The sequence below is a fragment of the Lepidochelys kempii genome, chromosome 2 (assembly GCF_965140265.1).
Source record: "Lepidochelys kempii isolate rLepKem1 chromosome 2, rLepKem1.hap2, whole genome shotgun sequence".
NCBI classification, from domain to species: Eukaryota; Metazoa; Chordata; order Testudines; family Cheloniidae; genus Lepidochelys; species Lepidochelys kempii.
The window spans coordinates 142,088,451-142,110,253 of record NC_133257.1 but is presented as its reverse complement, the minus strand read 5'-3'; the positions used below and the strand labels follow the sequence as shown (position 1 = coordinate 142,110,253).

The 21,803-nt window shown below is 45.0% G+C and overlaps 1 protein-coding gene across 3 annotated transcripts; it reads right to left on the bottom strand.

Moving 5' to 3' along the window:
- Positions 1-8,758: 8,758 nt before the first annotated feature.
- SNRNP48 (small nuclear ribonucleoprotein U11/U12 subunit 48) lies at positions 8,759-21,457 on the bottom strand. 3 transcript variants are annotated; one of them, XM_073332343.1, is made up of 9 exons: positions 21,058-21,457; positions 20,332-20,445; positions 19,669-19,729; positions 18,210-18,284; positions 13,748-13,954; positions 12,443-12,564; positions 11,465-11,592; positions 10,221-10,385; positions 8,759-9,073 (listed from the first exon to the last, which is right to left on the bottom strand). In XM_073332343.1, the coding sequence occupies exons 2-9, from the start codon at positions 20,404-20,406 to the stop codon at positions 9,034-9,036; spliced, it is 873 nt and encodes a 290-aa protein (XP_073188444.1). In that variant the 5' UTR covers positions 20,407-20,445; positions 21,058-21,457; the 3' UTR covers positions 8,759-9,033. The 3 variants fall into 3 exon arrangements, with proteins under 3 accessions (XP_073188444.1, XP_073188442.1, XP_073188443.1); XM_073332341.1 differs by lacking the exon at positions 21,058-21,457 and adding an exon at positions 20,898-21,046; XM_073332342.1 differs by lacking the exon at positions 21,058-21,457 and adding an exon at positions 20,898-21,046 and having other exon boundaries at positions 13,748-13,942.
- Positions 21,458-21,803: the final 346 nt, after the last annotated feature.

Below are 21,803 nucleotides of genomic sequence, written 5' to 3'. Positions count from 1 at the left end.
GGCTTGCTGCAGCAAGGCTACAGGGGTCTCCAATGTTCCCCCGGCCTTGCATCCCTGGCTGATGTCAACGGAGCTCTGTGAGGTCACAGCTTCCTCACCACCTTTGCCCAATAGGCTGAGCTCCTGCCAAAGGCCCTTGTGAAGTCACTGCCACACCCACCTCTCCCTTGCAGGGCTGATAGTCTGCCCCAGGCCAGCCGGTTGGATGTTTGAGCTGCTCCCCGGATCACCCCACTTGCTCATTACCGATTCTGGGAAGCAAGCAGGCTACCCATTAAAACAGCAGAGTCTGTTCCTCACCCCACACTGAGTTTTTCATAGATTATGAGGCCATTAAATCTGCTAATCTGGCCTCTGTTTCACAGGCCATGACATTTCATACAGATACACACCCATATTAAGCCCAATAGCTTGTGTTTCACCAAAAAACACCTTCCAGAAAGACAATCAGTTGTGATGTGAGGCCATCAGGAAATAGAGAATCCACCTCTTCCCTTAGTAACTTGTTCCATTGGTTAATCACCCTTGCTGTCAAAAATTTGTGCCTTACTTCTCATTTGAATTTCCCTGGCTTCAGCCGTTGGTTCTTGTTGTGCCTTTCTTGGCTAGATTAAAGAGCATTTTGGTACTCATTACTCTCTCCATGAAGATACTTCTACACAGTAATTAAGTCACTTCTCAATCTTCTTCTATAAGCATGGCCCTACCAATTTCATGGTAGTGAAAAACATGTCATGGACTGTGAAATTAGTCCTGCCCTGTGAAATCCCATGTCCCCGGGGCTCAGGGGGCTCCTAGCTGCTAGTCCGCCGAGCTCTCCCCAATCCTGGCCTCCCGTACCAATCTAACTTCCCAGGCTCCTCATCCAATCGCAATACCCATGAATCTCCAGCCCCAGCTCCTTCTTTCAATCTCTTTGCTCAGCCAGTCCCAGTTCGCCTGAACCCCAGCTCTTCATCAGATCTGTCTGCCATTCCCCCCCACCTCCTTCCACCCACCCCACTGGTTCTCACTCCCCGTCTCCTCTCTGGCTGCAGGGCTCCTTTCTCACTCAGACCTACTCTCCATCCTCACCTCAACTCCAAATGCCAGTTTCTTTCACCTCCTACCAGTTTCCAGGATCCCTTAGGCTCTTTTTCCATATCTACTCACCCTGTCCCCTAGTCTCTGCATTTAAATCTAGCGCTTCCTCCTGTGGGCCCAGAAGGATGGCGGGGAGGGGCATTGAAAGCACAGGAGAGACAGTTCAGGTACCTGGACTCAGCACAGACCACAGCAGCTCAGAGCTGCAATTGTAGGGAAAGTCCTGCTCAGCCCCAGGCTGGAGCTGCTAACATCAAATAAGTCTCTATTGGGTGTGTGTGAACTCTGACTTTTCAAAGACTTCTCATTTGGTCCATTTAGGTAGATTTTCTGAGACAGCAAAAGCCGCATCCCTGGCACAAAAGCCACCTCCTTGGGAAATTTCAAGTCCCTGTTCCAAAGCCTGTGGGCACTAGAGCTTTTAAAAGAAAACTACACCAGAAATGTTTAGCATGGGCTAAGCACTGTCTTAATGGAATCATAGACTTTAAGGCCAGAAAGTACCATTGTGATCATCTAGTCTCCTTCCTGTAACAGACCCACAACATCTCACCTAGCCTCGTTCTCACCAACAGCTGAATTATTTTGACTGAATGTTTCAGGAAATATTCAGCCACAGGGCAAACACCCAGTATGGCAAATTTCAGCCCAAACGCTTACAGTTTGACAATGTTATAAACAACTGAAAACAAAGGCTTATCATGGGAAGCCCTGGGCAACCTTAATAACAGGCAGTGCTGGCAGAGCTCCCTATAATGTGAGGCACTTACAGCTGGGCTGGAGCAATGGGACGTTAGTCAGGGCCAGCAAAGGTCAGGATGTCAGAAATCGTCCGGATTTGAATTCACACTCCAGAAATCTTCTTTGCAGCGCCCTACAACTCCTCCTCCACTTCAAAAACAACTTTTGACATCTAGCTCTAGGGTCCCCACCAGGCGCTTGGCTCACTGAACAAACCAATCCCCATGGGGTGCAATGGAAGTCGGAGCGCTGAACACCTGCCATGATTCGGCCTTTGGTATGTCATACAGCCAGGTGATGGAAACCATACCACACTCTGCCAGTTCATCCCAGCCACAAGCAGGGGTGGCCCCTGTTGACTACTAGTGGATTGGCCACTGCTAACACCTGGGTTGAAGTTGATCATTTATGTTAGCTCTGTTTTCTTTGTACCAACTTGTGCCATCAGATTTTTTGCTGCCTGTCCGACGTAAACAAACACTTTGTTATATCTTTGACACAGCTTGCCTGCAATACAGCACCATGGAGAGTATCACACGAAACAACATAAATTCAAAACAGGAATGTCTAAAAAAGCACCTGATCCTCCCTTGTCCCCTGGTCTCTGCCTCTTCCCCGCTCCAGTAAAAAAATTCATGTTCCCAGCTCAACAGTTAAAGCCACCAGGACATTTTTCCTCGTCTATGTCTAATCAGCACCACTAACGTGGATTTTGTGACCCCAACTCTGACCTCACTTGCACCAGCATTCTACTGCAGTGACTTCAGAGGAGTTACTTTCCATTGTGAGAGTGCAGAATCGTGGCCAGAGTGCAAAAAACAGCAATTAATCCAGAAACACAAAATTAATCATAAAATGCTGTGAATACCCAGAGTGACCCCACCGAGAAGCCGGAGAGCCCTGAAGACAAAGCACAGAGCAGGTACTTGAAGAATGATTCTTTAGGGCTTGGCTACAGTTGTAAGTTAGAGTGCATTAAATCAGCCCCAGCGCCCTAACTCCTGAGGTGTCCACACTGGCAAGACACGTAGAGCACCTGGACTCTGCAGCTGGAACGCTCCTGGTAATCCACCTCCAAGTGAAGCATAGAGCTTGCTGCGCCCTGGCTGAAACGCCCGGGTGTCAGAGTGGATGACGTGTTACATTACTGTGCTGTGACTGGCCTCCGAAAATGTCCCATAATCCCCTGAAGTCAAGTGGCCACTCTGGTCATTGTTTTGAACTCGGCTGCAGGCATGCAGATATCCCCTTTCAAAGCTCTGTTTCTCACAGCCGGCATGCTCATCTGCTCCGGGACACAAAGCAAACCATTAATGTGGAATGCTGCTGCTGCCGAGGCAAGCATGTGAGAGAGGGGTGGCGGGGGGAGAGAAGAGGGGGTTGATGTTTGGGTTTCCCCCTTCCGCTGTCTGAACTTACAAGACAGCATGCTGACACACTCTCTGCCCCCACATACACACAACCCACTCCCTGTCACACTCCATCCCCCCCATTTGAAAAGCATGCTGCAGCCACTTGCTCACTGGGATAGCTACCACAATGCACTGCTCTGTGTGGCATTGCAAGAGCTGCTAATGTGGCTATGCCACTGTGCTTGCAGCTGACAGTGTAAACACACGGCAGCGCTTTCCCTGTTGCCGTCTCCAAAGACTGGTTTAATTCCCAGCGCTCTATGTCTGCAAGTGTAGCCAAGCCCTTAGTGTTAGTAGTTTAAAGGCTGGAGCCAGTGTCAGGAAGGGCGACTTCTCTCCCTGACCGGCCCAAACACCCATAACCCCTTTGGGGTTTAGAAAGCACGGCCCCTTTAAATCTTTTTCCTGAAGGTGGGGTGCTGATTGTTCCAGGAAGAGGAAGTCCTGTTTGGGGGGCAAGGGAGCAGAGAGAGACAAATTGGATGTTAACTAGTTAAGTGGGGAGATTGTCCCACATGGCTCTGTGTGGCTTTGCAGGGAGTGGCAAAAGGGGGCACTGGAGGGGTTTGTTGGGGAAACTTTACTGGTGCCAAAGACGACCAGGAGCACCCAAGACTCACCCCTGGACTGGAACTTTGCCCAGGACTCCTGAACTCTGTGTGAAGACACATTGCTCGGTGTCAGCCCTTTCAGACTGTGCTACCACTGGGCCTGTGGGCCGTGTTGAATGTAACCCTGTTTTACTGCTTCCCCCAGCTTTCCCCTGTTGTTTTTCTCCTTTCAGTCTCCTGGTAAATAAATATTTCCCTTTCCTGTATTCATTGTACTCTTTCAGCATGTGTGTGTTCACGCTGGAGGAGTTTGGAACAGGTGCCCCTGGGATGGAAGCAGTGGTGCTGGAACATTTTTAACAGTGCTGAAAGCCATCCCGCTTACCCCTGTCCACTCCCCAGCCCGAGCTGAGGCTGGGAGCCCTGGGCGTGCAGGGCTGACAGCTGGGAGCGCTGCAGCACCCTCTGCACTCCTAGTTCCCGCGCCTATGCGTGGAAGGGACTTTCCCTGCGTGTGCCTTCTCTTGGCCAGAGCTGCCTGCAGAGCAGACTCCATCTTGGCCACGAGGGCGCTAAAGTTACACAACAACAAAAACAGGAGAGAAATTTCTCTCTAAAGATCAAAAAATAACAAAAAAGGAAGAACCCAGAACCCCTGGAACTACAACCAAAAGCCTAGAAACCCCCTTGAAAAGGAACTAAAAGATAAGTTTTATATAAAACAGGACGGGCAGGGTAACTGAAGGCCAGAGGGCACTATCTGTTCCTTATTGCTACGATGCTCCCAGCTGGGAACTGTTCTGAAACATTTACAAATATTCTTTTTCTCTCTTTGTGCTCCTGAGTGAACGCCAGAGGCATTTCAACTCAGGCATCGGCATCTGGCTGAAACACCTTTTGAGTAGCTGCCATTAGATCATTAAATCAGGTCTTGTTCTTCAATGGGGGTGAAGGGATCTTCTTATTGAGCATGAGAGACTATTACTGGTATTGAAAAGGCTGCACATTTGTTTCATTTACTTCAAGGTGCAACATGCCCTGTATCTGGCCACTACACTATATTTAGCTATATGCAGGACTAAGCTCTAATGATGACAAGCATGGTGTGACTGACCCCTTTAAAAGGAAACTCTGCCCAGTGCCACTGTGACTGAACCTGCTGCCCAATTGGGCTTAAAGGAAGACACCTGAGGAAGTAGTAGCAGAGGGTTAGAGGCTCCTACAGATGAGTTTGATACACCAGGGGAACAAAACTCCAGCCACGTAGGAAGAACTACAGCTGCTAAAAAGAACAAGGGGCTAGAAAGAAGAGAAACTGAGGCAGGATGTCCACAGAATGATCTCAGGTCACAAAGGGATGCGTGGAAGATGAATGACCCTGTTACACACGGTATCAACCTTCATAAGCTCATGTATGACTCTGGAGAAACTTTGGCTTTCTTCCTTGATGGCTTTTATTCTATGTAGGTTTTTATAACATGTTAATCACCATAGTATCTGAGCACCTTACAGTAGTGCATTAAGCAATGTGACCACACATCTGTCGTGTTCTGGAAGTGTCTTTTTTAAAAATAAAAAATACTTGTTGCTATCAGTTCATAAGGTTAGTTTCTTCAGTGTTGATTGGACTACTGCAGTTTGAAGGGGGAAGGGAAGACTCGGCTCTCCAAGCTAGTAGGGTTGAACACTAAGCAGACAGCACAACCAACAATCCAGAATCTTTCTGAAGTTCTAAGTTCTGCGTTTTGATAATACACACGCACGCAGAGAAGCAACATTAAAAACATTCAGGTTGCCAAGTCAAGCACTCAACAGTTGGGAAATGCCAGACAAAGCGGTAGCAGGTGATTTTAACACTTCCCAGGGAGTGGCTGACCTTTCCCAGCAGCAGCCTGTGGAGTTCATAGGCTTACCTAGCCACCTTAACCCCTTCCAGTCCTGTGGGGGGTGGATACCCCATCACACTCCCCCACAACCCTCAAGCCTTCCCTCCCAACTCTGCAGCACTGGAATAGCAGAACCTAAGCAGGATCAGGGGATTAACCTCCCCTCAGGTCCTCAGCATGTCCTCTCAGAAATCCATGTGGGAATTAATGTTGCTCCAACCACAGAGCTGCCCAGGGCGGGGCAGTGCAGCGCAGCTTCTTGCAACACTATACAAATGTATCAGTTTGTAAATATTCATAAAACCCCACACTGATTGCTCTGCAAGGATTCTCCTGAGCAGTTGTGGGGCAGAACAGTTTGTCACCTGAACTAACCAGACCATATATTTGACTTTAGCAATGAGACCTGCAGATTACTCTTCTCGAGGCAGATTTCTATTAGCTGGATTATTTTGCTAGTGTATGCTGCAAGAAGAAAAGTTTTTAATAATATTTACCCTGTGATTAACTTCAGAGTGTTAACCCTTGTGCACTCTGAATTACTATCTTGTAAAATACTAACAGCATGTTTTATAAAAAGTCTCTGCAGTTTTTTCTTAGAAAATGGAATTTGTATTTATTTCAAATAATAGGACAAATCTGAAAACAGTGTCATCATATAACCTCCCTGATTTTGCACACAGTGCCTGTGTTTACTGTCTGCTGTATATTCTGCTGTTTGTGTACAATTTTAAAATAAAATTGTTACATGAAACAGCTGTTCATTAAGCAGGAATTAGCATTTACCAAAGTCAGTAATTCTGAGTTGAATGTCCCTCGTGAAGGTCTCCGCTGGGTTACACTGCACCCATCAGTTACTGAGCGGCAATTTCAGCCAACTTTTATTAGGGTGTTCAAATATCCCTTAGCTTCCTACTGATTATCTGGGAACCAAGCTGTAAAAGGCTCTGGTGCTAATTGAGACTGAAGGGATGTCTCCCCAGTGCCCGCTCCCAGCATCTAGGCAGCAAACCCTTGGGCGGGATTTGAAGGCTGTTCTCTGAGCAGGCGTAGGACACAAGCGGGGACAAGCTAGTCAGGGAAAGGGAATCAGGAGGCTACTCAGTCACTGACAATTTAGCTGTTGGGTCAGGTTCTCTGGGAAACCTCCACACACAAAAATCCCCATTGACCAGGGCTGCAGCTCTGCAGGCACCAAGGGACTGTGCTGGGAGGGTGAGCTGGGGCTGCAAAGTGGGGTCTAGACATACAGCTCTGGTTGTCCTGGGTAGGGAGTGGCAGCTGCACACTCACAACAACACTGTGTCTCTCAGGAGTTACAATACATACATTTTTACAGGCAAGTTCCCAGAAAGTTCCTACACCTGGGAGCTGGTCAATCCCACGATCCTCTCTGCCCCAGCATTCCCGAGTGAATCAACTGAAATTCAAGCCTGCTCCAAATCCCCAAGGCCTGCCTGTGGTCCTGGGAAGGGGAGCAGAGCGAGAGCGTGAGGAATTTAGGGCTGTCCACAGCACCCTCCTGGACAGCCGCAACATGAAATGGGCTGCGTTTTAACCAATGTTTTTTCAAACTCACTTTCACTGGTGTGCCAACGTCCCAAGCCGGTTTTCCCACAGGCCTCAACCTGGTCATCTAATGACTGCCGGGAAAGACATTGAAAAGACATGAGGAAAAGCAATCCCAGATTGCAATGGGATTAAAGCCCACACTGAGCAGCACTCACTGGGGAGTTTGTTCCATTGACAGATGAGTCAGACACAGATTTTCCAAACCTTTGGCAGCACATTTGGAGTGGGGAGGCAAAGACCTGTCCTCTGGCTCTGACCACCGGGAAGTATGGGAAGACACTATGGGAAGGATTACAGATAAGCAATTGCAGCATTTACACATAAACAGCCACATTATAAACTCAAGAAACTGATGGGGAATTAGCTCACACTAAAGAACTGATACAAAGCAACATGAAGGGGTCTTGTTCGGTGCAATGAAAACCAGGCCAAGACCCAATCCTTAACCTGAGCTGCTGTGCCTGCATGTTTCATGGCTCTCTCAACAGACAGATTATACACACTGGAGCAAAACATGATCTCCACTCATTAGGAAACAGGAGTCCTAAAATCACGCATGCACCAAGGCCCGTGGCCAACTGCACAATACGTTGCTAGTACAGTAGTATGTCAGCTACTATTGATCCCAGTGCACTATGGGAACTGATTTATTCGTTTCTGGGTGGAAGGGCTCTCATGATTGCTGATGGGACAAAACCTTTAACCGCAGCATCATCAGTTCAATTGCAGCCCATAGCGGTTGAGAGTGAAAATCATCCCCATGTGCCAACTGCTGTTCACCACCTGAATTACTGGATGGTCTCAGTCCAATGCCAAGTGTCCATATCAGCCCAACCACCCTCATAGTAGGCAGCCTTGTTAGATTTTTAGCAGAGGCAGAGAAGAAAAGCAGACTTGGTTCTTATACAATGCTCTTGACATGAATGCCTCAAAGTGCTTTACAAAGGGGGCCAAACATCATCATCCCCATTTTACAGTCAGAACCCGAGCCACAGACTATGGATGGCTCAGCTATTTAGGTTTTATTTTTAAATTTCTCCAGGGAAGCTCAGCTTACCTGCTTTTCAGTGAGGTCTCCCTCCTGTTTAACATTGCTTTGCATGAAATGTTCATAAGTTACAGTGAAAGAGCAGTGACTTGAGCCAGGCAGAGCATAGGTCGGCCCCGACCTAGCCTCCTCTGAACAACACTGTTAATGCACCTCACAGCCAGCCTGCTACTTCACTGAACATGACGGCTTTGCAGTATGCAAGAATGGAGACTAGGATGAGAGCAGTCAACACACTCTCTTGTGACTTAGGGCCCAGGTCTTCAGAGGCTAGTGCACTAACCACCTTGTTACATGCTCGCCTTCACACTACACTTTATCCAGGTTTCCAATGGGGTGACTGATCCATAAGACTATAGAGTATCCTCCCAAAGTCACTGCAAACCAGCACAAATTTGAATCCTCATCGCTTCCTCTTTTGCTTCAATCACCAGACCAAGTTAGGCTGAATGAAAAACGACAATGTAATAAATTATATTTATCAATCAGTCAAAGGCAATACAACAAATTACACGTCACCTTCTAATGCAGAGATAAAAACCTTCTGAGACATGAGATCATGCTAAGGCTATCAGGATGAGGGAAAGATGGCTTTGGTAGCCTCCCAGCTGTGGGTACAATGTTCGATTCATAATGCTATCACCATCAGCATGCTGCTAATATTCACAGCTCTGAATGATCCAGTTTAAGTCTATTTCCTTAACTCACAGCTGACAAACATCTTCTTTACAGTCCTTTTTCTATTTTCTTCTTTTGTGGTTGTGATACTTGTCTTCAGCCCTGAAATAGAAACAAGCCATTATAGTCAATGTCTTGTTAGGATCTCAGCACTTAACAGATTACGCCAAAACTGCTTGGCTGACTGAACTTTCACTGATGAGAGTCTGAACACTAGAGAAGCCTGAAGTCTTTCAAGACCGAAAAGATCTTTAAATCTAAGCACTTCCTTCCAAATCTTGTCACTGTCCTCCCTTTGAGGGTTCATTTCCAGTGCGCTTTATTCAAGTCTCATTGCACAATCCTGCACTCTGACAGAGCACAATGTATCTTGTAAAAACAACTGCGTAAAGCCCATTTTATGAGACAAGCAGCTACTCCAGTTTATGCACCAAAGTATATGATCAAAGCATTTGTGTTTTTGTGAGCTGATACACACTTGCTAGGATTGTGCTATATAATTTTTCCCATTTCTGTTGTAAACCAACAGAGGGTCACAAAGAGAGCCCGGGAGCCTGACAGGGAAGTTCCTAAAACCACACTTGGACCCAGATCCTCAGCTGGGATCTGCTGGCTCTAGCACTTGCACCAGTGCCAGATCCAAGTGAATTCTACGGGACTCCAGTGGTGTTAGTGTCATTCATTACGGGCAATTCTGTTCTGAAGCTTAGGAAAGCTTCCCGTTTAGAAAAAAAGGATCAGACACCTCTAAGTGTAGCAAATGGTAGAGCTGGCAACCAATCTAACTGGCAGATCCCCATGCAAACTCCTCGGAAGTATGTATTAAAATTCACTACATGTACAACAACTAAGTAGCTATCAGTAATACAAGGTGTGGTTAATTCATAATATACAGCCCATAACACACAAGTAGAGAGCCCTAGGTGACTCTTTGGGTCAGATCTGAGCCAATGCTCCTGTATTGTGAGGGGGAAGTCACTGCTGGAGGAGCCACCTTTTGGACCCCTGATTAAACCCTGAAATCTGGATGACTTGTAGTTTTTTAAAAATCCCACAGCAAATTCTGCATGGACAGGAGCTTAGCTTGGCTGATCTGGGTTATTACATTCTGCCTCCCTGAATTCTCCAGCATTTCCACTTGGATTGAGTATTACGTTCCTGCACTAAACTCTGATGCACCATTACATTTCACTGGTGACTATCATCACTGACTGGTACAGGCAAACAAATTGCTTAGAGTAACACTTGCCTCTCTCTTTTTCTTCTGGAATCCCTGTCTTTGCCTCTTTCTCGACTTCTTTTTTGTTTGTCTGGACTTCTGCTGGGATCTCTCCTGTGTCTAGATCGATCAACATCCTTAGAGCTTCCACAAGACTGTCGAGAGTCCACTGATGCTGACCGTCTCTCTTCGTTTCTGAAGAAAAGAGTCATTGGTTTTGTTTAATAACTAGTTTCATAAACACTGTAGTTATTAGAATACTTTTCTTCATCTCCATCTGTCTGCCTCTGGTAGGCAATGAAAAGGAACAGTATTCTGTTTGGTAGGGTCATTTTCTTCTTCTCTTGTTTGTGATAATAAGAGCTTGGAAACAAGACACTTTCAGCCACTGATTTTGGCTTCTCTCGTTAGACAGGCTGCAATTTCTTCCCCCAGTACTTTAGGTGCAAAGGCTGAAATAGATCTGATTTGTTTACTATTTCAACCACGCAAGTTAGGAAATAAAAATGGCAAGCACCACACAGTGACACGGACACACTTCCATGGCACACAGGTAATAAAGTCTAACCTGTTTGCTTTTTTTCAGTACCCAAGTGAAGGATTACTGTTAAGTATACTAGTAGTGCAACACAGCTAAGTTCATGTAACTACGAGAACCTTAAAGGGACATTGTCCACTTGACATCTAATCAATTTTTTTAAAAAGGAATTCAAACTAGTTTAAGGTACTATTCCAGTCCCGCATCTTCCCGCCAATTCTTGTGTTTTAAAAGTCACATTTTCACAGGTTTTTCTCTCCCCAGCTGCTTTGTGACTGGCTGAGACCTGTGGTTACAGTGCTGTACTAGGACTCAGGAGAGCTTATGTTCATGTCCTGGCTCTGCCACAAACTGCCTGTGTGGTATTAGAAAAAAGTCGCTTTGTTTCCCCATCTGCAAAATGGGAACAACACTTCTTTTCTCCTGTCCTTTGTCTTGTCTACGTAAGCCATACACTCCTCAGGGCAAGGACTATCTTAGTATGGATTTGTACTGTCCAGTAAAATGGGTCTATTTCTCAACTTGGGCTTCTGCATACTACTAGAAAATTCATCCGATGAAGTGAGCTGTAGCTCATGAAAGCTTATGCTCAGATAAATTGGTTAGTCTCTAAGGTGCCACAATACTCCTTTTCTTTTTACTAGAATACAATAATAGGTCACTATGGATCAACGGTTGCCAGTGTCCCTGCACAAAGAAAGCATTCTGGTGAGTGCTGTGAGGTTCTTGTTAATACCTTCCTGAAGATTTTGCTGAAATGGAAGATTTTCCTCCTTCACACATCTCTGCATTGTCTGGTTTACCTTCCTCCTGCCAGTGGCTGCTGAGTTCTTCCATGTGCACACCAATCACATCTCGGATTACCTGGGAAGAGATTGGTAAAAGGAAACTTGAAGCTAAAATAGACTAGATAATACAGTACCAGGAAAAAGATTAGGTCTGAGATGTTGTTAAATGCACTAGATATTTGTATGGAAAAAAACATTTGTTTGCTGAAATAAAAACTCCAAAGTAACTTTACTAAAAAGCACCTTAAAGGGACACTATCAACATGTAGGTTGTTGGAATTTGCATGTACAAAACTCAGTATTAAAAGCAGCTGTGATAAATATATTCAGTAACTTGCAGCGAAAAAAGTTCTCTGTTTGCATCTGAAAACATTTCTCTGAAGTCTTTGCAACCCCAAATAGCTAAGGCACAAGAAACTGATACTGAAATTGACTAGTCTATTCAAATGAAGAAAAAAGAATAAACACCATGATGAGCACAAGATTTTTAAAGTTATTTCATTTTTAACAGTTTCAGCTGTCGGTATCGTAATTGGGGTAAGGAAAAATGCATTTTAAATACATATGGTTTTTAACCCTGCAGTTCCCCTCTAAGTAGTTTATGCAACTTTCAAATTGACATAGCTCAAACTAAAGGAGAGCCACAAAATGATATCAGGAAACACTGACAATCAACCAGAGGAGAAAATATACTTTAAACCATTAACATTTCTTTTTGAGTTTTATAAAATTGCTAACACATTTACTAACCCACATCTTCAGACTTGGTCAAAAAGTTTCTTTAAGATTTTTTTGCCTAGGTATTGTAGTTAAAACTGTTTTTACTAATCTGAATAGAGCACATTAGAGAGTGTACACCATGAAAAGATTAAGCATTCTAATGCCTGCAAGGGCTTGCACTCTCTACAAAAGCATTTGATGCTCACCTCAGTGTAAGATTTCTTTGTTATATGCACATTCTTAGCTCTATACGACTGCCGCCGTCTTTTATAGTCCCGCATTTCTGCCAGGATTTCAAGATGAGACTTTGGACCTTTTTGACCATCATCTAATACAAATTGAAGGTGAAACAAGTGGTTAAGCAAACTAAAAACAAAATTTCAGAGGCAATACATCGGTACTTGAGAACACCTAATTGGGCTGTCTTAGAATGATGCTGCTTACAGGACTAAAGGTAAGTTTGTGCCAAGTTCTTTTAATAGATGTTTCTCTGGTATTTATTTATAGCATCCAACAGTGTCTAGGGAAGTTGGAGAGAAAACTGGAAGATATCTGCTTACCCAATGAAGACCAAAATCAACAACCAAAATAAAAGGCATTCAAGCAACCATACAAGATTATTACATGAACTCTGAGACACTGCAATAAGACCACTTATTTAGTGACTTGAAATAAGTGATTTAAAAAAAGAACACTCCTAAATACTATTTTACAAATCACATTTTCAAAACCCGTATTATTGAACTGCTGAAGTCTGGCAAACAGAGGGATCAATCCAGCAAATGTAAATGTCTATGGTCATGCAGATCCTTTTGCAGGATCGGGCTCCAGAAAGAAGGCATTTTTTCCTTGCATGCATATTGTACGTTTTACAGAATATAGTAATTGGAGGAGTCCTGATCTGTCTCACTAGTTTATATATTTAGCCAGAATTTTCTTTGTGCCAAAAGACTATCATGTGTCACTTATCACATTTCTATTGTTAGTATTCCATGCTGCTTTACTCTCTTATCAGCTTTCACAGCAGAAATCTTGCAAAATTTCACATTCACTTGTGAGCCAAAGAAGTGCAGGCCTGTTGCAGCAGAAATGAAGGATCCCTCCTCCTGCTGAGATGCAGGCAATAGATACAATGAGCGAAGAGCAGAAGAACTGTTTGGACAGGAAGCTGGCATAATTGAAGATGGAAAGGAGAAAGATACAATAGGCAACTACACATAGACCACCACATTACAGGACCTGAAGGTATCTTACCTGTGTCCTGAATTCTACTTTTTTTTTTTTAAAAAAGAACTATAATACAAAAAGAGTATTTGCCAGCTCTTTTCCAGGCTAGTTTGCATAATTTTTGTCCTTTTCCTAGAATCCACAATTTTGTTTACATTTTATTAATTCAAACCTGAATAAATGTTCAACCAAATCCCTCTAACTGTAGAAATGTGACAACATTTGAAGATGACAAACACTGCCATTTTAATTGTAAAACTCACGAACTGGAATATTTCTCAAACCTTGGGCGACTTTAGCTGCCAAATCTACAAAGAGATCACTGTCATTTTCGGTGGCTTGGGATCTGGACCTCTGTTTCTTCGTCTCTTCCAGGACATAATCATAGATTGCAAGACGATCAGCTTGAGTCAGGTCACAGATGAAGCGTTTGTGGTTTTGGGGAACTTCAACAGGCAGTGAAGAATAGGCACCTAAAGCTTGTAAACAAACTGACATTATTACTTCTATAAAATGGGAATATTGATACACAAAGAAACTTGTGGGGAGGAGCAAGTGTACTGGCACTAGGAACTTGGACACTATTTACATATTTTTCACTTGTGCAAGACAGATTTCTTTAGCTTTACTGGATTCTGATAGCTTAAAAAGTACTTTAGTTGGCTTAATTTTAGGAAACCACTGACGTCTGCTTCATGAAATGATGACTCTGTAACAGACTGTCACCAAATGGCCTCTACACTTCTATTTCATTAGCCTTCCTCAAATACACACCTGGGGAGCCAAGAGTTTTGGTGTCTCCTGCAGGGACTATGAGGGCTATTTGAGGGCAAAGGGAGAGAATGCCGACAAAAAACATCTAGTCCACAATACGATTTCCTATATTATGTTATTAGTGACAGCCCATTAGCCTGCAAAAGAATGTTTTTGTACTGGTCCAATAGTACATATTTATTTTAAAACTTGTTTCCAAATTTCAACTGCAAACTAGTTAACAGCCAACATTCTATTGGCAATAACTAGAATCAAAGCCTCTGTTTGACCAAACAGATAATGCTCAACTGTCTGTTCTGAATGCTTTCAAAGACAATTCAGAATAGGGTGCCTTCTACACGCTCACCTTGCTAGTCGGTTTAAAAACCCTGAAGAGAAGTAATGTGCAACAAAAGCATTTACAATTGGCAAAACAGAGTTGCCAGTCTCCTCCCAGTTATTAGTCTACACTTACTCCCTAGCTATACAGTTATCAAGATGTATTCATTACCTGCTAGCTAAAAAAAAACCCTGCTTCCACAATTTGTTAAAACTGTAGTCACGCTCCCTGTTTTATGGCAAAGATTTTATTTCTTTCAAACAGAATGGTCAAACCTCCAGTCACACTCTCTCCAACATACTGTAGCATTTCAAAGTGAATTTCTTGAAACAACAGAATATGGTACTTATGAAAGGCTATCACTTGCAGAAAGGACGTTGTATATCTTTTAGGTCTAGTCTACACTGTCAGGGGCATGTAGGTTACGTGTAACTACATGCTGCACTGAAAAACAGGCTGCGTTCAGACTGTGGTGGTTAGATACACGTGGCAATGAAAGGCTCTGGCAGGGAGAAGCAATGGAAAAAGGCTCCAGCAGCGATGCCAGAGCCTTTCCTTGCAGCAGGAAAAGGCTCCCGTAGTGGGGTAATGCTGGAGTCGTTCTCCGCTGCCTCCCCACCGCTACAGCCCTTCCTTGCAGTGGAGAAAGACTCTGGCAGTGGAACACTACACTGCTTAAAATAGCAGTGTATATGTGAGAGACACTGCTCGGGCATATTGAGAGTGAGTAGAGTACACACCCTAAAGTTCAGGTGTGTCTTTACTCTACTTGCCCAAGCAGTGCCTCACCATCTACACAGCTATTTATACCTGTGCTAGGTGGGCATGCAGTGTATGTACTCGACACATGCTGTAAATGGAGACAAAGCCTAAGTAAGGAGAACATTCATCTCCTTAATTCCCCTTCAGTCTCACCCCTGCTCTTGAAAGAAGAATCAAGGACATTTTTATTGAAAAATATTTCAAGAGCAGAAAGATCAGCTAGGTCCATTTCATTCAGGATGGGGTCATAGCACACAGCAAAGACTACCCTGTAAGAAGAGAAAAGCTAAAACTCTCTGTGTTCAGATGTGCTGATCCAGATGTGACAAAGATTAAGAACCCGTGAAATATGCCCTATTTTCTGTTACAATTATAACAACTTACTAGGAGTTCCACCTATTCAAATAAAAGTAGCTGTGTTTACCTGAAGGTCTGCTCAGCTATCACCCTCTTTTAAACAAGCCAAGGAAACTGAAGGCAAAATTTGTGTTAACAGATATTATGACTAAGGTTTTAAAATTCAGAAAATTAAATCTTCTGGTTCCTAAAGCAACCTTAATTTGACAATTATGCACCATAAAACTTCACATTTCTTGATGACTGTGTATTAAAAACCTGGACTACAACTTTGCGTTAGTGGAGAGTTTGAGAGAAAAGAGTAAGTGTTTACCAAGTAAAACCTGATAATAAATTAACAAGTTATTAGGTGAATGTGGACAGTTTGGACAACTTTGGTTCTTTCTTCAGATTGCTTCTAAAAAGTGCAAGAACACAATGTTAAAATAGGATGGTGAGATATAACTATGACACCTAGTGGCCCATAGATGTATTTTTGCAATACAGAACATGGTGCACATTTTGGTATTCATTTATTTTCTTTTAAAGTTGTCAAGTGCATCTAGGATCCACTGATCTAACCTGAACTTTAACAACCTGGGAACCCCATTCAGTAAAACGTCAAGGCTCGTGAACCCCCTCCTAAAAATGAGTATTTCCAGGGATTTTCTCCTTTACCCGAGTATAAATGATAAAAGCAGTGATCTTGGAAACATAAAATATGTTTTATGACATGCTTATTACACACTATTTATTATTATGAAAACGGCAACACTCTTCCAAGATCTCACTTTCATAGCTTGTATCACTTTGAATAAGCCTGTTATAAGACAAGGCTCCTATGTTTCATCAAGGAGTATCAGATGTGAAACAGCATGAAAGTATTTAAGAAGCCAACTCAAATCGTTGCTCCTACACAATCATTCAGGTCTTGAACAGTCCAGGCAAAAACAAACAAAGCTTAAACCTTTTCTTCATAATAATTTTAAAAACAATACTAGCTGCCTATTTAATTTTAAGAACAGCAGAAAATATCCATCTCCCTTTCCATTTCTTATAAGAAGTCTTGAAGTTTAAATCTCCTCAGTGTGATAGATACGCTTGCTTTGATCTGCTTAGCTCTTGGAAGTCCAGGGGCTCCGGGCTGCTGGCCCCATGCTGTCCAGGGTCCCTAGAGACAACTCTGTCTGCCATTAGGGAATTTTTCCCCGCAACCCCCCTGTAACATTTCACGAACCCCAGTTTGGGAACCACTGGGTTAGATTAAGATTTGAAATTAACATTACTACAGTTTTGTTAAACCATGGGGAACCCATCTTCCAAATATGCCATCAATCTTATGAACATTTCCAGGTGCCTCCTTTCCAAAGAGCCCATTCTACGGGTTTCCATTCTATACTAGAGAAAGAAAAACAGAGCAGAAAAGTCTTCCAGTCAGCGCTGCTGCATTCGGCTGCTGAGTTAGCAAGTCAGAAAGGGAGAATGAGCATACACCTTTTTCCCTTTGTACACTAGGACGGCCAATTTTGGTTGGATGTATTCCTGGACGTTTTATCACGTGACAGTCTTTAAAGACTAATCTTTAATTTCTGGAGACTCCAGGACAATCCTGGAGGGTTGGCAACCCTAATTTGTGCACATATCTGTATTTTAAAATAACTGAGTCAGTAGCTTAATGCAACTTTATACAGGTGCCACAATCCCTCCCACAGCGCACACTGTAGCTCTACTGCCATCTGTACAAGCAGGCACAGTTTGTCAAGGGTCTGTCTTGATTTCATCTTTCATTCTCTTGAGAAATCTATGTCTGTCCTTTCCTGGGCTCCAGCCTGTTTTGTGTGTTCTCTGCTGATCAGTGAAAAACAGGAAGTAGTGACTTAAATGTATGGGTGGACACAATGTCCATCCTATCTACAGGGGAGCAGGCCCCTCTGACTAAATCACTCTAACTCCTCTTTGGAAAGTTTGCAATAATCCACTGTAAAAATGGAAATTGAAGGTTCATGTATCGTGGGGCAACGAAAGACAACTACATATCACATGCCCAATAAAACAAATGTTAGTTTGGGAATTCAGAGGAGGAAGTAAAAGCAAAAGGGAAGGTTTCTTGTCCAGGAAAAGGATTCCCAGCAGTTGGAGTGGGGAGCAGTGCCAGGTTCAGCCTGAGGGGTTCTGGAAGGCAGAAGAGGGGACAGCTCAGAGAGCTGGGCCAGAGGAGGTCAGAAGGGGAAAGATTTTAAGTAGTGGGATTGTGGGACTGGCATTAAAGGAACATCATGAGCTTTGCAGGGCTAGATTTCCAGTCCTGAAGATAGCTCTTGAGTTGAACATGCAGGACTTGAACCCTCCCCAGATCCCAAGTGAGGAAGGAGAACACAGCTGTGGGGACCAGAATTAGTAAGGGAGCAGATGAATATTGTATGACAGTGAACACACAAATGAGATCAAGGGAGACTGAGAAAGAGGTGGCTTGAGTGATCATGAATGGGAGGAGAGATGGCCCACACTACCGAAAAACTGGAGAACCCCTGGCTTAATCTGTGTATTCCACTTACCTTCACTGTAACCTCCACCTTCTTTAGCACTTAAAGCTTTAGCTTGTTTAATAATGTGAAACTGTAGATCCTTGTCTGAAAAAAAGGAAAAAAATTTTACAAAATTCCTGTACCTGTGTACTAGTCCATCCTGAGGTATGTGCTAAATCTGTGCTCTTAGCTGGCGAGGTTTAACGGACAGGTAGGCAGTGGTTATTGTACAGAGAGAATAATAGTCCTCATCCTGAATTAATGATGTTCAGCAAAAGGCCATCAGACACTCAGGAATTCTTTGACTGTAATGGAAAAATTTTAACCAAATATATTCTGGCTTTTTAAAAGTTTGTTCTTACATCCATTCCACATTATTTAGTCCAGAAAACCAAACCACAACCAGTTAATAAGATTTATATTTATTCTACAATTACATGTAAATGATATCAAGTTACTCTTCTGGTCCTGCTACTGTGTCCTGCCTCCTGTGTGTGTGTTTTTCAGGTTCTAACCTCCTCCGAACATAGTCTCACTCTGTGTGTCTTGCTTTATTATTATTACTGTGCTGAACAGATTTTTCAAACACTTGATATAAATATCTGTTAATTGTAACTCTGCCATTTAAAGGGGGACAAGCAACTGAAGATCACATTTTTATCTACCTTAAAAGGGCCTTATAATCTTGGTGGGAATGACCTCTAAATTCCAGAGCAAGATTAATTTGGAAACAAGTACAGCAATGCACTGCAGACACATTAAAGATAATCTTCCCTTACCCAATCAAGAACCATCCCACACTAATGTTTCCACTAGTTAATGTAGAACTGCAATGAAAACACAGGTCTCCCCTCAGAAGCTCTACTTCAGCAGCTAAACGCTATTGTTAGAGCTGGGTCAAACTGCTGAGGTGGGAGATGACATACAGTATACATGTGATCTACTCACATTACAGGTGAGTCCGGTGCACAAACAAGAAAATAAAAAAGCAAAGGGAACTTGTAAGCTGTGTTAGAAATATGAAAACAAAAAAAAAAAACACAAAAAAACCCAATCTGCCACAAATATGCTGATAAATAACTAGGAATTAAATTATAATATCTTCTTCGAACTTTGAAAATGAGGAGGAAAAACACCCTCTGACTAGCACAGAGTAATAAAAAAGGTGTGCTGCTCAGCTTTGCAGAATGAAGGTAAAGTGCCACAAGCCAAATTTATTTTTAAAAGATCTAGATGATGAGAATAAGAAAGTTTCTCTCACATTGGAGCAACTGAGGTAACATTCGCAAAAAGAAAAGGAGTACTAGTGGCTCCTTAGAGACTAACCAATTTATTTGAGCATAAGCTTTCATGAGCTACAGCTCAGTTCATCGGGCCTTTTCTTTTTGCGAATACAGACTAACACGGCTGCTACTCTGAAACCTGAGGTAACATTGTCACCTGAAGTGTCTGCATTCCACTGTACAACCATTACCAAATTCATACTTACCTATAGTAATGGTGGGTATCTTTGCTTTCTCGTAGTAAAATGCAGAGTCATACATTTCAGCCTACAAACCAAAAGACATTAATTATACCATTCCCAAGTTTATAGCTAAGGTCTAGTCTACACTGGCAATGCTAAAGCGCTGCCGTGGCAGCGCTTTAATGTGGCTTGTGTGATCACAGCAGAGAGCTCTCCCAGGGCTCTAAAAAAACCACCTCAACGAAAGGCATAGCTACCAGCCCTGTTTACACTGTCGCTTTACAGCACTGAAACTTGCTGCGCTCAGGGGGGTGTTTTTTCAAACCCCTGAGCGAGAAAGTTGCAGTGTTGTAAATTGCCAGTGTACACGAGCCCTAAGATTCAAGCATCTCTGCCCAGAACCGCCAGGGCTCCCCAATTCTGTAGTCTGATAAACCATGGCCTTCACATCCAGACAGAGTCTCACTGGACTTATGCAGGTGCACGGGCCACCTGCACGGATCCACCTGCAGCATCAGGGCCTTCCTTTATATGATTTCTCTGGGCCTAGAGTATAAACAATAGATTTATCTGAACCAATCCAGACCTCTTAAAACTGCCAAACTATTTCCTCTCAGCAAAACCTGACCAAGGGATTCCTGCCCTAAGAAAAAACCAACCAGTCCGCCCAGAGCTGAAGGTGGCTACCTGCTCTTCTCTGGAGTACTCCAGCCTCCTCAGCCGACAGGCCACCATGTGCTTAGCCAGAGAGGCTCTGGGCATCTGGTGATTGGCGTCGTAGGGGCAAACGGCTCTCTCCTCCTGCCAGAGGCAACACACGGTCAGCACCGACCAGGGACAAAGGGGGTGGGTACCCCCTCAGTTTGGAGCTGGGGGGAAGGAGGTATTGGAGGTGGGGCGCTCCATCCGTGCGGGCAGGGGTGGAGCTGGGGGTAAGGGGGTATCGGGGCGGGGGGCGCAGCGCTCGGAGATGAGGGCATGTAGGGGGCAGGGGGTGCAGTGCAGGTGGGGGCAGACCTGGGAGGTAAGCGGGTGTAGGAGGCGGGGGGGGTAAGGAAGTGTTGGGAGGTGCAGCGTGGGTGGGGGCAGACCGGGGGGTGGTGGGGAAGCGGGCACAGTGCGGGCAGGGCTGTAGCTGCGGCTGCTGGGACGCAGTGGGGGCGGGGAGCTGCCCCGGGCGCGGACGGGGCCAGCCGGGCCGACACACGCCGAGGCGAGCGAGCCCGGCCCGCGGCGCTGGGAGAGATTCTTGCCTGATCTCCAAACCACACCGCGCAGGGAGCGGCCATCTCCGCTCCGAGCAGCCAGGCCTCAAACCCTGCTCTCGAAACAAAGGGACCCGGCGGCGGCCGCCATGTTTACTGGGGGCAACCAAGCGGTCGCTGGGGCGGCGGGGGAATGGCTTCCATTTACCTCAGGGCAATCGGGCTTCACGGGTATTGTAAATAATGGGAGTGGCGGCCATCTTTAGTGAGGGCAACCCGATTGCCCGGGATCCCCGCTGTTGCTTTCGGTAGCTGAAAGAGACGAGGCGCCCCGTGTGGAGCCCGGCGCAGGCTTCAGCCCTTGGTGGTTTGAATGACATTTCACTGGCACGGAAGGCCCCGCTGCAGAAAGTGCAAATGTCAACAAATGAAACGAGATGCAGGGTGTTAACGGAGCCAGGCCTCGCGCAATACACTGGTCATTTGCGAACAGGCAGCTCCATGGCCAGCCCCACACGGGGCCTCCCCTGTCGCAGCGCGGCCCTCCAGCCCCATAGAGCGGACACGTGTGTAGAGAGCAGCCGCCGGCAGGGCCCTGCCGCAGAAAAGAGCCATAGAGAGGGCGGCTCAGCGAGGGCAGCCCCTACTGGCGTGGCGGGTTACGGCGGCTCGGCCGGACACCGGGGTTCGCGTCAGCTGCCCGGCTCGGTGCGGTGACCGCGCTTCGCGCCGCGCGCGTGACCGACTCGGTGTCCCCGCAGGGCCCGCGCAATGGGGGCCGGGCGCCCCGTGAGGCGCAGACCGCCTGGCACCGAGACAAGGGGGGCGAGGCAACGGCTCTTAGTGGCCCAACGGCGGGAGAGACTTTCCAGCCCCACCCAGCTCTTCTGCAGCATGTCTGGCTCCTGGGCCAATAGGAGACGTTGTCTCGTCCTCGCGCCCCCCGTCTCTGTT